Here is a 17,215-nt window from a genome sequence, read left to right on the forward strand (position 1 = left end):
ATTCAAGCAATCGTCACAGATCTGGAATTATCCCTCCCTCCTGCCATAATACATGATGCAGTGAAGGGAGAAGGCATCCGTCATCAATCTCTCCCCCTCCCCTATAGATGACGTTTGTGGGTGGGTGGAGCTATAACTTTTCAAGTCCTCTACTGATGACAGGATGGAATGCGCGTCATCCGGCGGCGACAGGAGGAATGGTGCGCAGTCGGATGACATGTCCTGCTCCGGATTGGGCATCTGGTAAGGTGGCCTCCTAGATGGGAGGTGTTTCCTCCATTTAAACAGGTCCGCGCTACGCGCGGGTTACGGCCACATTGCCGAAGGCTCTTTGCTGTACGCACGTCATCAGTGGCGTTCAGCATACCTCATGTTAAAACGCAAAACGATACTGAGTTCTCTGTCAACCGTCATCCCCAGTGTAAGGGGATAATATCTAAACGGTGACAGTGAACTGGGTGTTTGAAATAGCGCTGCATGCATGACATCAACTGCATGCAGCTTATATATAGTCAGAGGTTTTTTAAGCTCCCTGTTGCTCTGTGATGCACCCGGTATTAGGGGGTGACATACAGTGACAACAGTGGTCTTATTGACTTGCTCCTGATGAACCAACTAACAAGTTGGACAAGAGAAACTCGTCGAGCAAATTATTTCTGTTAATACAGCTACAGACTGACTTGCTGACTATAGGAGCCTAGTGGCTTGCTCCTGTGTATCATTCACCGGCTGCGGGTTGGACTATCCTATTAGTGTTACCTGACATTGGGTGGTGTGCAGTGTCTCCTTTTACAGGAAACCTGTCCCATTACTCACTGTTTCAATCAGGTACATGTCTGGATGTCGCTGTTTCGCCCCATGCTGATAAAGGAACACGCTACATACTATTGACTCCTGATATTTTGGAGTTCTAGTGGTAGGGATGATTGTAGGGATCAGCATCATCAGTCTGTGATATCCCCTTTCACCCTACCAAGCCTAATTTGTTGCAGAGAATTTTAATATTCAATTTAATAAAACCAATTTTAGCGTACTTTATTTAGGCAGTAAAAAGATTTATACTTTAGTTAGTACGTAAACTCTACTTTGAACATTTAGTTAATCCTAAAGGTTTTCTGGCAGTTTAGTTTTTCTGATAGATTAGATCATGTGATATTTTTATAGTTGTAACAGATATCAAGTATGTCTATTTTTTTCATTTGTTTCAATTTTGCATAATAAAACATTTTGGAAAAAAAAATCATGTTTTTGTGTCTCCATTTTCTGAAAGACATATTTTTTCTATTTTTCTGCCGTCTTGTGTAGGGGCTAGTTTTTTCCGGGATGAGTTGACATTTTCATTGGTACCTATTTTAGGTACATTATATTTTTTGATAATTCAATATTACACTTTATTGGTCAAGTAGAGAAAAAAATTGTTGTTTTGGCACAGTTTATTTTTTATTTTTTACAACATTCACCTTAGGGGGTAGGTCATGTGATATTTTTATGAAGCAGGTAATTATGGATGTGGCAATACCTAATATGTATACTTTTTTTTGTAAATTCTTTATTTTCAGAGTATTTCAATCAAAATATGAACAAACAATGGTCTATTGACCATAAATTGGTAGTATATAGCGATGATGTCACAGGTCATAGACGTAACATTTAACAACTAGTTGACGCAATATCTCAGATCCATAAGCCGTAACTCATGGTCACGGTCCCCTGTGTGGCTTCTGAAGATATAAGATGTTAGCGTAATGATAGCATAGCACTTCAAAGGAGACGATGGCTATCTGGATCATATACCATTTATACATAACAAAGAGAGAAAGAAGAAGAAAAGAAGGGGGTGGGGGAAGAGGGAAGAAAAAGAAAAGGGGGAGGGGGGAGGAGAAGCAAGGCTGAGCTACCTCAATGCTTGGTAAGTCTGTATATGGGTTGACAGACTAAGCCCAAGAATAGGGTGTCAATCAGGTGGCGCCAATCTACCTACACCAAGTTGCATTGTGGAGTTGCCAGCTTGTTTCACATTACTGCCGTCACCCCAAGACCTCCAAGGGTGCCAAGTTTTCAGATATTTCTCATGGTTTCTGTTAATCCAACTTGACATTTCTTCAAAATTACATATTTGAGTTACCTTGGCTATCCACTCCTTTATCGAGGGAGCCTGTGTATCTCTCCAGTGAAGAGGAATGATAGATTTGGCCACCGCTATAAGGTGGGTCACCAAATTGTGTTTGGATGGTCTGTAAAGGTCAGTTGGGAGTGAAAAAAACACCATTTCAAGTGTGATCTTTAGGTCAGTAGCCAAGACTTTATTAATTGTCTTGTTGACGTCTTTCCAGAATGGGATGATTAGAGGGCATGTCCACCATATATGGGACAAAGATCCCTCTCCATTGCCACATCTCCAACAAAGCCGATCAGGGGACAAGCCACATTTGTGCAAGAACTCTGGAGTTCTGTACCATCTGGAGAGAAGCTTGAAATGATTTTCCTGTAATCGTATACATGGTGATGAACCATGCGAGAAAGCCAGTAGCTTTTTAAGTTCCTGATCCGAGAAAATAATACCAAACTCCTTCTCCCAAGCTCTAACATATAAAGGTTTTTTAGCCTCACACTCTGCTTCCACCAAGGCGTATAAAGCCGAAATTTTCCTCTGTTTGCGGAGTGGGGACAGAAGAGTTTTTTCAAACTCTGTCAGTTGTCTCGCTGAGTTGGACCTCTCTCTCAATCCTCCGCACACAGCACCTATGTATGCACTTGTGAGAAAGATGCTAGGGGAATTTTATATTCATTCTGGTAATCTGTTCACTATAGATGTTTCTGTGTCTGGGGTTAGCTCCCCAAGTCTTACTTGCGCTAATGGTGACCACATCTCCTGGTGAATAGCTCCATTTTTTCCCAGAAGATCAGGAATGAGGTTTGCAGGTAATAGAGGGGATGGATCAGGGGCTAGTTTTTTGCCTAATTCTTTCCATGTCTCTCTTATCCCTTTCAGTAGGGGGTCACTATCTTTATTCATGGTTTCACTGATGTCAGTTAACCAGAGAAGCTGTTGAAGTGTAGGCCCTACACTATGTCGCATGAGATCTACTACTTCTGGTTGTCTCTGAGGGTCTACCGACTCCAGCCATCTATTATGTTGTATCGTTTGATAATATCTCAAGACATCTGGAAATCCCAGACCACCGCCAGTTCTATTCCTAGCCAAGAGATCATGTGCCAGCCTAGGTTTCTTCCCATTCCATAGAAAATTCAGGAAGAGTCTCCTGATCTCTTGGAAGAATGTTTTTGGTAGGTGTATAGGGACCAGTTGCATGACGTAAAGGATCTTGGGGAAAACGTAAGCCTTAATCACATTTTTTCTGCCCATCCAAGACAGATAAGGTAGGTTGTACCTCAGTAAAAGTTGTGTAATATCCTTTTTAAGGGGAGCGTAATTTAATTTAAATAGATCGTCTAGGTTCCTTGGGATCTTTATTCCTAAATATTTTATTGGGCCCTTGGTTCTGTAGGGAGGTTGCTCTGGAATCAGAGAGTGAAATATTCAATATTTCGGATTTAGAATGATTGACCTTAAAGTCTGATATCTGGCTAAATAGCTCAATCTTTTTGACCAGTTCGTCTAGTCCTCTGTCCAGATTAGTCACCAGGAATAGAAGATCATCTGCAAAGGCAGTGCATTTGAGCTCTCCCCTGTTATGTTTTACTCCCTCAATTTCTTGGGTCTGTCTGACCAACTGAATAAGTGTCTCTACCACTAGTATGGATTGAAGTTGAAGTGTAAGGATTGAGTGTATGAAGGGTTCTGGGATGGCAAATCTTTCCAAAATTAGTTTCATGAAGTTCCAGTTGACCCTGTCAAATGCCCCCTCAGCATCAATGCTCAACAGGGTCAACGGGAATCCCCTAGCCCTGGCTGCCTGGATTGCGTGGAAGATCCGGTGTGTGTTGTCTTTCCCCTCTCTGCCTTGAATGAACCCCGATTGTTCTGGACCTATCAGATAAGGAAGTATTTTGTTCAGTCTGGTAGCAAGTATTTTGGCCCAGATTTTCAAATCTAAGTTCAGGAGGGAGATTGGCCTATAACTTCCACAGTTCTGGGGATCCTTGCCTTCCTTAAGAATAAGTGTTACATACGATTCCTGTGTCTGTCTAGGCAATGACCCTCCTTGTAGAAGTGCATTACAAACATCAGTAAGTTGGGGGGTTAAGATATCCTGAAAGCTTCTATAGTAAAGTAAGGGCAGACCATCCGGTCCTGGGCTCTTGCCAAGGGGGAAACTGCGTATGATGGCGGATACTTCCTCCAGAGTAATTGGAGTGGTTAGAAGGTCTATGTGAGCTTGTTGGACTGTTGGAAGTTCGAGGGAGCTTAGAAATTCTCTAATATGTGACTGTCTGATGTCAGATTGGTTTGGAGACATTGATTTGTTTAGGTTATATAAACCCTCATAAAATTGTTGAAAGGCTCTTGCTATCTCAGGCGTGTCTTGGGTAACCTCTCCATTGGGTTGTTTTATCTTGGGGATATACGTTACATTTTTTGTCTTCTTTAGAAGAGAGGTCATCAACTTGCCCCCCTTGTCCCCATGCGCGTACAATTTGTGTTGAAAGTTTAGCATTTGCTTCTTCACTTTCTGGGCTAAGAGGTTTTGGAGTTGCAGTCTAAGATCTGTTAATTCCCCCTGCTTCTGTTTACATGCGGGTAGTTTGTCTAGTTTCTCTAAGAACATTATCTGGGTTAGTATGGAATCCACCTTTTTGTGATGTTCCTTTTTTACCCTAGTACCAATCGAGATGAGGCATCCCCTCACATACGCTTTATGTGCTTCCCACTCCATAGGTGAGGTGCTGTGTGCGGAGGAGTTGATACTAAAATACTACTCTAAGTGAGATCTGACCTAATCCCGGTGGAGTTTGTTGTTCAACAGGGATTCGTTGAGTCTCCAATTCCATTTCCTACTTGGTAGTGAGGCCAGGGCGAGGGTCAGATGACATGGTGCGTGGTCAGAAATGGTGATATTCCCAATCTCGGCGTCGCTGGAAACAGGCAAAAGAGAAGCAGATGTGATCAAGTCTCTGATATGAGCCATGAGAGTTAGAGAAGAAGGAGTAGTCCCTAACTGTCGGATTACTATTTCTCCAAATGTCTATCAGCTTGAGGTCCTGAAACATTCTGTGCAATCTACTGATATGTTTCTGCACTATGTGAGACCTTGACGTGGAAGAATCAAGGTCTGGGTTTAGTACCAGGTTAAGGTCTGCCCCAGGATCACCTGTCCTTCTGCAAAATGCTTTAGAGTATCTAGTGCCTTAAGAAGCCATTGTAGAGTGGCTGTATTCGGGGCATAAAAGTTAGCTAGAGTGTATTTCCTTGATGCGATCTCCCCTTTTAATATCAGGAGTCTCCCTTCATCTGTAAGCTGATGAGAAAGGTATGGACTGATGGATAGCTATGGAAACACCCTTGGAGGCTGAGGTGGGGTGAGCACTGTGAAACCACTGGTTGAATGGTCGGGAGGGCAATTTTGGTAACTTTTTCTGGCACAGATGTGTCTCTTGTAAGAAGACTATGTGCAGGGCTGTGGAGTCGGAGTCGAGGAGTCGGAGTCGGAGTCAATTTTGGGTACCTGGAGTCGGAGTCGGAGTCGGCAAAAAATGAACAGACTCCGACTCCGACTCCTACTAAATTTAAATTGGAATAAAAAAAAAAAAAAAAGCACGTTTAAATGTCCGAATTCATAAACAGTTATAATTAATGACTTCTCTACTGTAAGAATAAAGGCCAATGCATGCCTCACGTAACCGCAAAACAAACGCGTTCAGTGATGTGAAGAAGCATGCTTTTCATATGCTTCACTATATGGCACGCAATGCACAATTTGGAGTGGCAATACATATACTTTCCATTGTGTTGTGTTCTGATGTTACAGGGAACACAATGCCCATGGTTTACCTAGCCTCTCACTGATAAGGGATTAAGTAAATATGTGTTTTGCAGGACTAGAGACACTTGTATAAGTGAAGGGAATGGAGGGTCAATAGTTCAAGACTGAAGCTGTAAACCATTGGAAAAACTGCTGTCATTCAGCTAAGGCTCCATGCACACGGCCGTGTGCATGGGGCCTAAGGCTATAAAACGTGTAAACTCAGAATGTTATCTTAAACTTTAAACATGACTATGGGATTCTTCTAGGGAAATCATGTTTTAAAATAAATGTCCCTTCCTGGATCCTCCCACTGCCCTATCTTCAGCAGAAGATCAGCACACAAAGGAGAAGGTAGCAGCTTCTGCCCAACTACCTCTCTGTGCTAGAAGAGCTTAGAAGAACTTCTTTCTTTCCTTCAAGGAATGTATAAAATACATTTGCATATTAAATACAGAGGAGTCGGAGTCGGGGAGTCGGAGTCGGAAGTACAAAAAACTGAGGAGTCGGAGTCGGAGCATTTATCTACCGACTCCACAGCCCTGTCTATGTGTGAGCCCATTTTTCTCAAGGCTAGCATCAGCTGACCTCTCTTTTGAGGTGAATTGAGGCCCTTAATATTGTAGGTGGTCACTTTAATCTCTGCCATATTCCACTGGATAGAAAACTTCCACACTTATTTACGGGAGCTAGAGGTCCTCAACCTGTTCAATAGGGAGAGTGAGAGAGGTGGGGGGGGGGGAGTGAAAGGAGTAGAGTTCAGAGAGAAAAATATATACAGAAGAGGCGGAAGATAAAAAGAAAGTACAATTAACAAGCAGTATAACAGTATCTTAACCTACTAATATTATCAACTTGAGTCGTCCAAGTCAAAGGCAGATGGGGGGTGGGGGGGGGGGGGGAGTTCGAGTGTAAATGAGATGGGAGTGGTGTAGCCCTGTAGCCCATACACCCATGCTCATAAACCAGAGTGTGTTTAGAAGTCTGGTTAGTGACCCTGCTGATTTGTTCTAGGCTTATCGTCTTTTTTTATTTTTTATTTTATTTATATACTGAGGGGGAATAGTAAGTAGGGGGGGGGAGAGAGGGAAGGGGGACCTGGGAGAATGCTCACTTGTAAGGGGATTATGTGAGAGTGTGAAAACTGTCTGCAGACAGGGGTGCTAAACATATCATAAGCTGGAAAAGACCGCAGAGCATATTCACTGATGTGAGTATTATTTCAAGAGAGTGTAGTGGTATTCTGATAACATTTGACTCCTCTTTTTTAATTTTTCCTTTCATTAGTGCTGGGAAAAAGGAACAGAGGATCAGATCAGGATTAATCAGATCAAAAACATTTCAAGCCTAAACTAGGTGCAAACACATAGGCTCATTGTTAGGCTGGTTTCACACGGGAGTGACAGATTCGATCCGGATGCGTTCAGGGTGCGTTCAGTGAAAATGCAGCGATTTTGGCACTAAAACAAGTCAGTTTTGTCTGCGATTGCGTTTAGTTGTTCAGTTTTTTCAGCGCGGGTGCAATGCGTTTTGATGCGTTTTTCACGCGCGTGATAAAAAAACTGAAGGTTTACAAACAATGTCTCTTAGCAACCATCAGTGAAAAACGCATCGCACCCGCACTTGCTTGCGGATGCAATGCGTTTTTCACGCAGCCCCATTCACTTCTATGGGGCCTGTCCTGCGTTACAAACGCAGAATATAGAACATGCTGCGATTTCAAAGCATTGCAGAAGTGATGCGTGAAAACAACCGCTCATGTACACAGCCCCATTGAAATGAATGGTGCCGGATTCAGTGCGGGTGCTATGCGTTCACGTCACACATTGCACCTGCGCGGAAATCACGCTCGTGTGAAAGGGACCTTAGAGGTGAGCCAGAGCCCTGGCGATTTTCCTCTAAGTTCCCTTTCAAAATCATAACGGAAAAGTTACATTAAAAACGTCGAGCCTTAATTATAACACAAGGTTTTTGTGGGATAGCGAGAAGGCATAACTTTTTTAGCTACCCATTGTAGACTGAAACCGATAGCTCCTGATCACAACTTCAAGGTGGAGGGGATCGAACTTCTGCTGCCGCTCTGTTCATCTTGGATTTCCCCTTAGACACTTTCTTCCAGGATTTAATCCGCGTGAGTCGGGGCAGGTCTGCAGGTTGAGCAATTGGCATCCATGATGGTACGTCCAACGGGTGGATACCTATGGTTTCCCAGGCTCTTTCCAGATTGTCCGGGGTATGAATTGCAATACGTTTGCCATTCTTTATAATCGCAATACCGAAGGGGTGTAGCCAGGCATATTGTATCTTCTGGGCTCTCGGCGCATCCAACAAGGGTTTCATGGTGCGCCATTCCGCGAGTGTGGAGGGCGCAATGTCCGCCCCATCGTATGATATTTGCCTTTTTTCTCTGGCTGCAGCCAATATACGGGCAGTGTCCACAAACGACAATACAACGTCCCTGGGTCTTTCATTCGGCCTCGGGGCTGGTCTTAGGGCCCTATGTGTCCGCTCTATTATTATCTGTTTTCTTGGTCTTCCAACATTAGCATCGCTCTGTAGTGTGGAAGTTAAGGTACTCCTCCACTTCCGTGGTGTGTGACACAAGTTCTTGTGCTGCCATTTCCAGAGACTCGACTCTGTGCCCCACTTGAGTAATCCATGATTTTATATCTGAAAGTTGCGACAGCACTGGCTTTATGGCTTTTTCTAGCGCTTGCCCCAGTACCTTGGTGAGAAAAGACTTTGAGACGTGTGAGGGGTCTCTAGATTCTGTGTCTCCCTGCGCGCTATCTGCATCGGAGTCCTCACCTTCTTCAGCGCTTGCAGCTGCCGCCGCCATCTTAGAGCCCGGCCCTTGCTTGCTGACTCTTTTGGGTTCTCGGCGTATTAGGAGTGTCAGAACTCCTATCTCTCCCATATTTGACCATTTTGAAGTGGGTCACCGCTGATTAAATGGTTTAAATCGCTTGAGTACGGAGGAGCCAAGGTCTCACACAGCCATCTGCAGGCCCGGCTAGGCTGCGCCCCCATGTATACTTTTTTTAAATAAATTTTAGTTTTACACAATAAAAGCATTTTTGAAAAAAAAAATATGTTTGTGTCTCCATATTCAGAGTTTTTTTATTCTTTGGGTGATTGTCTTATGTAGCGGCTCATTTTTTGCAGGATGAGGTGATGGTTTGATACAATTTTGGGGTGCATATGGCTTTTTTGATCGCTTGATCACTTTTTGTGATGTAAGGTGAGAAAATTGCTTTTTTGGTGCAGTTTTTATTTGTTTCTTTGCAGTGTTTATCTAAAGGGATATATTTATAGAGCTGGTTATTATGGGCGTGGCAATACCTAATATGTGTTTTTTGTTTTGTTTTTTTTTGTTTATATTTTTGTTATAAAATCGTGGAAAAGGGGCCTTTTTTAACTTTAAATGTTATTTTTTTTATAGTTTGTTTGATTGTCTGTTTTAGGCTCCACCCACTTTTCCTAAATTTTGACCGCAGAAACCCAGTGAGTAATTGTGCTAAGTTAGGGACACTTGGCATTTAAACTGTGATAATGGCAGCAGTTTATCTGTTTTTCATTAAGGTCAGCTGCAATCTGATTGGCTGTTGTTTCTCCGCCCTTTTTTTCCCTAATTGTGAACTACAGTCACCCAGTGACCAACACTTTAAGGTTTAGGAATTATGGTATTTAACGTGTAAAAATAGCAGCAGTTTTATTATTATCTACTGGAAATCAATGAGTGAAATTTGGTTGTTGCTGGCTCCACCCACTTTTTCAAACTTTGTAGTGGAAACACCCAATGACCACATTTGTGATATTTGAGGTCCATGACATTGATAATGTGAGATTGTCAACATTTTAAATTTTTCCCATTTAAATCAATCAAAGAAATCTGATTGGTTGTTTTTGGCCCTGCCCACTTTTCTGAATTTTAATACCAGTCCTCCAGTGACCATCTGTGCCAAGTTTTAGGACCCTGCCATTAACAGTCTAAGAGCAGCTGCATTTTTAAATGTTCCCATTTTAACAAATGACTGAAGTTTGATTGGCTGTTGTAGACTCCACCCACTTTTCATAAATGTTTAACCCCAGTGACCCACATTGCCAAGTTTGGATATTCTGGCTTAAATACTGTCAGAATGACCGCTTTTTACATTTTCTCATTGAAGTCAATAGGGAAAATCTAATTGGTTGTTTGTGGCTCCACCCACTTTTTAGAGTCCCCCAAAATGTGACAGAAATTTTCAGGTTGACCTCATGACTAAGTTTGGTGAGTTTAATTTCAAAGCTGTACGAGTGACAAAAGTTTACAATTTTCCAATAAAAGTCTATGACAAAAAGTGGGGTCTTTAGGGGTCCACCCCAGGGGCCCAGAGGGTGGGATCAGTTAAAAAAGCACAAGCAACCTATTGCTTGGTGTGCAAAGTTTGGTAATTGTACTCCTAAAACTGTGGGAGGAGTTAATTGCCGTTGCCCACTTTGGCGTGTCCCCTCAAAATGTACCCTTTTATTCGGGTTGACACCAACAATATGTGGTCCGAATTTGGGGAGTGTAGCTTCAAAACTGTGCGAGTGGGAGCGATTTGAAAATTTCCCCTGTCAAAGTCGATGGCAAAAAGGGGTCTTTAGTGGTCTGCCGCAGGGGTCTGGAGGGTGGGATCGCTTATTAAAGGGACTCTGTCACCAGTTTCTAACCCCCCCTTTTATAACTATGGTTCTCTCCATGGTCCCCTTCTCATTACAAAGCTGTTGTTATAAGTTAAATCCGCCGTGTAGTTTTCATAAAAATCGCTTTTATCTAACCTGTCAATCTTCAGGATAAGGTGCCCAGGGCGTTTCTGATGGTCTGAATCTGCCGCTCTTCGCCGCCGCCGTTGGTGCCCAGCTCCTCCCATGATCCTTTCAGCGCCACCTCGATGTAATGCAATCCGCCTCCGGCTCTCCTCAGTGCCCCCTCCTCCTTTTCAAAGATCTCGCGCGTGCGCACAGGCCTGCGGATGTTTAGATTCTGCCTCGTGGAGCGAAGTGCGCATGCGCGCGCACGCGCGAACATGCGTGAACGCGCGCGAATACGCGAACGCGCGCGAATATGCGCGAACGCGCACTTCGCTCCACGAGGCAGAATCTAAACGTCCGCACGGGCGCATCAGGCACAGGCCTGTGCGCACGCGCGAGATCTTTGAAAAGGAGGAGGGGGCACTGAGGAGAGCCGGAGGCGGATTGCATTACATCGAGGTGGCGCTGAAAGGATCATGGGAGGAGCTGGGCACCAACGGCGGCGGCGAAGAGCGGCAGATTCAGACCATCAGAAACGCCCTGGGCACCTTATCCTGAAGATTGACAGGTTAGATAAAAGCGATTTTTATGAAAACTACACGGCGGATTTAACTTATAACAACTGCTTTGTAATGAGAAGGGGACCATGGAGAGAACCATAGTTATAAAAGGGGGGGTTAGAAACTGGTGACAGAGTCCCTTTAAAGAGCAAACAAGTTACCTCACTATAGGTTGAAGAAGTGTGGATAGTTTGGCGTTTGTAACCCCAAAACTGTAGGAGGAGCAGCATATAGAAAAAGGGAGGGCGGAGAAGAAGAAGAAAACAGAATAATAAGCTGAAACAATCGAATAACAGTAAGTTGGCTTTTTCAAGCCAACATAATTATTATTTATATTGATAAGAACACACAAAAGCATTTACCAGCAGTAATTGCCAGTTCGCAGTGTTCGTCGGCGAACACCGCAAACTGGCCATCACTGTTTACCAGCACTATTGATGTATCCTGAGGATACTAGGCCACCAATATTAAAATCCCAGAAAGTCGTTTTTAATTATTTTGCTTCATGGATAATTTTTCACACTTTTCACATACCCAATATATATATATATATATATATATATATATATATATATATATATATATATAGTAAATATTATATACCCATATATTTTCAGAAAATGGACACCTAAAACATTGTGGAAATGCTAGCCAATACTTAACACTCTACATTTTTATAACTAGAAAAGTTGAAACAAATCTGCATTGTGTGAACATACCCTAAGGGTCCTGGCACACAGCGTTGTTGACATGCATTCAGGATGCAGTTTTTTATTGTAGGTAGCTGAAATTAATTAAAGGGGTTATCTAATCCTATAAAAAGCACCCCCATATGCCGGGCCCCCCACACTGAATATACGGTGATGGGGACAAGCTTCCCTAGTGTCACCCACCAGGCTATCCCCGCCTGCCATTGGCTGCTCCCCCCCACTTTCATCCGCGTACAGCAGGGGTGCACAACCTGCGGCCCGAGGGCCACATGTGGCCCTTGATACCATTCTGTGCGGCCCCCAACCATCTGGTAACAGACATGCATGCCTATGTCTTGTGGCTGCTTACATGTATTTCTGCCATTAGATGGGAGTCCTGGAAGTGTAACTAGACATTAATGGTATATAATGTGTGTTCAATATGCCATAAGTACAATATTTCAGTTGTTAATACACCTTTAAATTTTAATTTCGGCCCTCGTCATTGGTTTAGTCTGGCAATGTGGCCCCCAACCGGGAAACGTTGTGCACCCCTGGCGTACAGTGAGAAGCAGCAGCGGTGGGGCGGGTACCAGGACCGGCGCAGAGACCCAGGTGAGTATATTCAGTGTGGGAGGCCCGGCATATTGGGGGGCTTTTTATAGGATTGGATAACCCCTTTAAATCATTTGTTCTATGCAGAACACCAGGGTTTAACGAGGCTGCCAAACTGGCTAAATTGAAAACTGCATCCTGAATGCATGTCAGAACTGCACTGTGTGCCAGGACCCTTTGAGCCAACCAGGCCAGAAGTAGATCCAGCATGGAAGATAATGAAAAGCTCATCAATCACCCATTAACCCCAAAACAACTGTCTGCAAATGAGTTGCTGGCTTATTTAATATCGGAGTCATGTCTCAAGGCCTGTTTAAAGGGTCAAACTGACTTATAGGATAGCTGCCTTACATCTGGTGGCAGTAGAAGCAGAGCTTATTAAGAGCTCCTTTGCATCCCTTTCTTCACTGATTTTTCACAGCTACTGAATTCTTGGATTGTACAGCCCACTTCTTTCTGTTCCAAGTGGCCTGTCGTTTCTTTCTTTTTTTTTTTTTTTTTTTTTCAGACCACTGACAATAAGATATTTATTGTTTATCCTAAGTATATGCCATGATTATAAAAGGGGTGGACAATTTCTATATGAGTCTATCTCTTTATATGTAAAGCAGCCCCATGCCTTTATGCCACTCCACAAAACATGTTTCTACTGTTCCAGATCCCAGCAGTTGCTCAAAAATTGAAACATTTGTACATGTATTTTGGCAACTATATAAAAATGTGGACCTAAAATTTGTCAACATATTACATTATTTACCTTTTAAAAATTTATATGCATTGTTTATTTAACTTTAATTGTTTTTCAGAGACCTCAGGATGGTTCTTTATCAAAACAAGCTACTGGGGTCTTACAGTTAAAAATGTAAGTTTATCTAATCTGTCTCATAAGAATATTTTTATTCCAGTGAAGTGAAATATTTAGAAACAATTGTGTATGGATTTTACATTTTTCATTACTTTTCTCTTTATCATTAAAAACGTACAACAAAGAGGTTTTATTAACATTAAAAGCAATAGAGCAAAGTCGTGGACAACAGCAAAGTGTCGTCGGAATATGACACTACTTAAAGGGGTTTTTTGGTTTGCATCAGCATCCTTTAAAATAAGCATTTATGAAAGAACCTGTAATTTTGCAATATATTTATTTTACCGTTATTCCTCCTGTCTGTCCTGAATAAAAAGCATGGGAAAAATGAACACGAAGCAAGCATGAGTATGTGCAGTTGCACAGTATGCAGATAAAGCATCATACTGTATTTAGTTCTTTGCAGCTGTACAGTATACAGATGCGGTAGCATACGGTATATAGTTCTTTTAAAGGGGTTGTCTGGGTTCAGAGCTGAACCCGGACATACCTCCATTTTCACCCCGGCAGCCCCCCTGACATGAGCATCGGAGCAGTTCATGCTCCGATGCTCTCCTTTTCCCTGCAGGGTTTCTGGCAGCCCGGGGATTTCTGGCAGCCCCATGTAGAGCCCCGTTACGTCACCGGATCACCAGAAGCTTCCACTCGGCAGTGTGTTATTGAGAACAAAAGAGCCAGTGCCCTTCGCAATTTAGCGCAGTGCAAGTGACTACATCGGAGCATGAGCTCTGAACCCAGATAACCCCTTTAAGCATCATAAGGTATAACGCATCATAAGGTCTATAGTTCTTTGCAGCTGTACAGCATACAGATAGTGTATCATATGGTATATACTGAAGTTCTTTGCTGCAATATAGTATACACATACAAATATGGAGAAATCCAGCAACCTTAAACCCTTAGTGACCACCCATATGCCTTTTTATAGCGGTCACTAAGGGGCCGATGTTTGTGAAGTCTGCCTGGGGTCTGATGTTGTCACAGCCTTTGGTTTGCGCTGTGACACTGTTGCCACACTTGCGGTTGCCCGCGGCAATGTGTTGCTGTGAGAGCATGCAGTGGCAGTGTCTTGGCCTTCTGGGTGATTGCCGTTACATGGTTGCCACGCATGCTGTTGCCTGTGGTAATGCGTGGCTTAGTATGCTGGTGTGAGCACTTCACCTTTCACTAGCTAGCCTCCTTCTGTCGGGTGCTGTAAGGGTTAACTCCCTGACTGGGTGTGGTCACTTGTGCTTCTTATTCCTGTGGCTTTAGGTCAGGAGTCATGGGTACTCCAGCCTGGGTGTATGCTCGAGTTATCCTCTGTCTGGTTGTTCCATCTGTCCAGTGAGGGCCACCCTTGTGGTCATCAATGTTATCCCGGTGTCTCTTTCCCTTCCTGTCCCCTTATTTGTATGGAGTGGGTTATGTACAGGGTGTTTGTATGTCTAGCTTGGTGTTACATGTCTGGTGGTGTTTGGTGTCATGTTTACTAGACATTCCCTTGTCTCATGTCATTGCAGCTATTGTGTCCTGCGTTCCTGTGTGGTTTGTGGTGTGTGCTGTGTCCTTAATGTTGGTGTGGACACTAGCACTTGTGCACGGGTTCCAGTCAGTGTGTCTGTGGCAGGTAAGTGTGTTATTGGTTTTGCTGATCTGCCATCTCCATATGCTGTATGTGTTCCCCTCTCCTTGCAGCTTGGCCGGTGGAGACTCCTGTTCGTCCGTGTTGTGGAGGAACAGGTCGTCTTTACCCTGCTCCTAGTCCAGGGATTTCCTGAGGGTTAGTAGGGCCCCGAGGTTCCGGAGAATAAGCCTTCCTACCTTCTGGGTTGGCTTATATGGTTAGGAGTAAGGGCCAGAATTAGGGATGCTGTAGGAGGTAACCTGCTCCCTTTTTCCTCCTCCTGGCCTTGTTACTTCCAAGTTGCCTCCTCACCGCACGGTGGGGTGTTTCCCCTACTCCCGCCTTGAGAGATGTAGGCCCCAGACCAGCCTTGAGTAATTTACAGCAGGCTGTGCTTCTCTGGCGCAGCCTGCTGGTCAATGTCAGAATAGCATTGCCAATAAAATGCAATGCACTACAGGGATAGTTCATTGCATTTTAAAAGCAATCAGAAAGTTCTGTTATAGTCCCCTTGTGGGAGTATAAAGTGGTAAAAAAAAACTCATAAAACTCATTTATTCAATAAAAAAATCTCATTAAAAAATTTGCGCTTTTTACCATTACATTTACGCTTTTCAATTAAAAAAAATGCAAAAAAAATTCTTCCCCATATGTTTGGTATTGCCGCGTCCGTAACAACCCGGACTACATAAATATCACGTAAAATAAACGCCGTAAAAAAAGGGTTAACGCCGTAAAAAAAAAAAAAAAAATTGTTAATTTATTCTTGGTTACATCGAAAAAAATACCTTAATAACAAGCCATCAAAAAGCGCAGTTTACTCCAAAATGATACCGATGAAAAATACAAGTCGTCCCCCAAAAATCAAGCCCTCACACAACTCCATATAAAGAAGGGGGTTTTATCGCAAAAAAAGTAGTAGTAAAACGTAAAAAAAAAAAAAAACCTATGTGTATTTGGTATCACTGTAATTGTACTGACCCAGAGAATAAAGATGTTATGTTATTTATAACGTAAAAACACAGTGGCAGTATTGCTGTTTTACCGATCTCCCTCCCAGAAAGAGTTACTAAAAGTTAATCAGAAAGTTTTGTATCCCAAAATGGTGTCATTAAAAACTACAACTTATCCCGCAAAAAGCAAGCCCTCATAAAGCTATATAGATGGAAAAATAAAAAAAAGTTATATCTCTTGGAACGCGACGATGAAAAAAAAAAAAAAAAGAAAACTGCTTGGTCAGTAAGACCCAAAACAGGTTGTTCACTAAGGGGTTAGAAATCAGTAGCTTTTTTATTCAAAAATATAAAATGGTATACACAGGTAATAGCATCTACGCGTTTCAGGTCATTAAATACAGACCCTTACTCATGACATAATGCTGGTATCACAATAGGCAGGTTTTACAGGATACATTCTTCATGTCAAAGGTGCTGATAATAGTTGGTGATATGGCTTAAAAATACAGGGCTGAATCATCTGATGTTCAAGAAGTTAGGGAATATTAAGGTAAGGACATAGAATGCAAAAAAAGATCCGGACTTAGATTCCAATAGAAGAATAAGTCTAGCAGACGCAGGCCCTAATGATGCCATGAACACACTAACCTAATGCCGCTAGTGTTGAGGGGTAAGGTGAGAAAGGTAACAGCGCTGTAGGTAAGCAGTGTATGAAGGAAAAGACGCTAAAGAATGCCATAAGGAGGTTGTTTAAATGCTGCCCAATCCCGTGTCACTCGATAGGACGCATGTCTGTTGGTGCTACATCCTGTACCAGAAGTTGGATAGCGGTGGAACGCTGTATGTGAATCTCCTCCGTGTATGCGTGCCATCAGCCGGAAGTACTGCGGCTGGTGGCGTGTAGACTAGGTGAGGCTTGCGTGCCAAACTGCGGAAATGATGGCGACTGTAGGCTTGTCTGTCAATTTGTAGAGTTATGGGCAAGTGTAATAAATTAATACTATGAATAACTTGTGAGTGAGTGACAGATATAATGTAAAGGTGCCAAAAGAATGCAATATGACTGAAGGGCGAAGTCAATAGGAGTAATAGAAGGAAAATGAAAAATTAGAATGATAGAAAAGTAGAAAAATTAGAAAAGACAGTGAGAAAATAGAAATAAATTGACAGTGAAGGAGAAAATAAAGATATAAGGAAAGAGGAAGAAGAAGTGAAAAAGAAAAG

The 17,215-nt window shown here is 42.8% G+C and overlaps 1 protein-coding gene across 1 annotated transcript in view; it reads left to right on the forward strand.

Moving 5' to 3' along the window:
- Positions 1–17,215, forward strand: part of LOC122945418 (GPI inositol-deacylase-like) — a 657,393-nt gene that overhangs the window by 486,446 nt on the left and 153,732 nt on the right. Inside the window, exon 9 of the mRNA XM_044304488.1 lies at positions 13,371–13,426. Within this exon, the coding sequence (XP_044160423.1) occupies positions 13,371–13,426 (56 nt within the window). The remainder of the gene's footprint in view (positions 1–13,370; positions 13,427–17,215) is intronic.

Source organism: Bufo gargarizans, chromosome 8, assembly GCF_014858855.1.
Source record: "Bufo gargarizans isolate SCDJY-AF-19 chromosome 8, ASM1485885v1, whole genome shotgun sequence".
Classification (NCBI taxonomy): domain Eukaryota; kingdom Metazoa; phylum Chordata; class Amphibia; order Anura; family Bufonidae; genus Bufo; species Bufo gargarizans.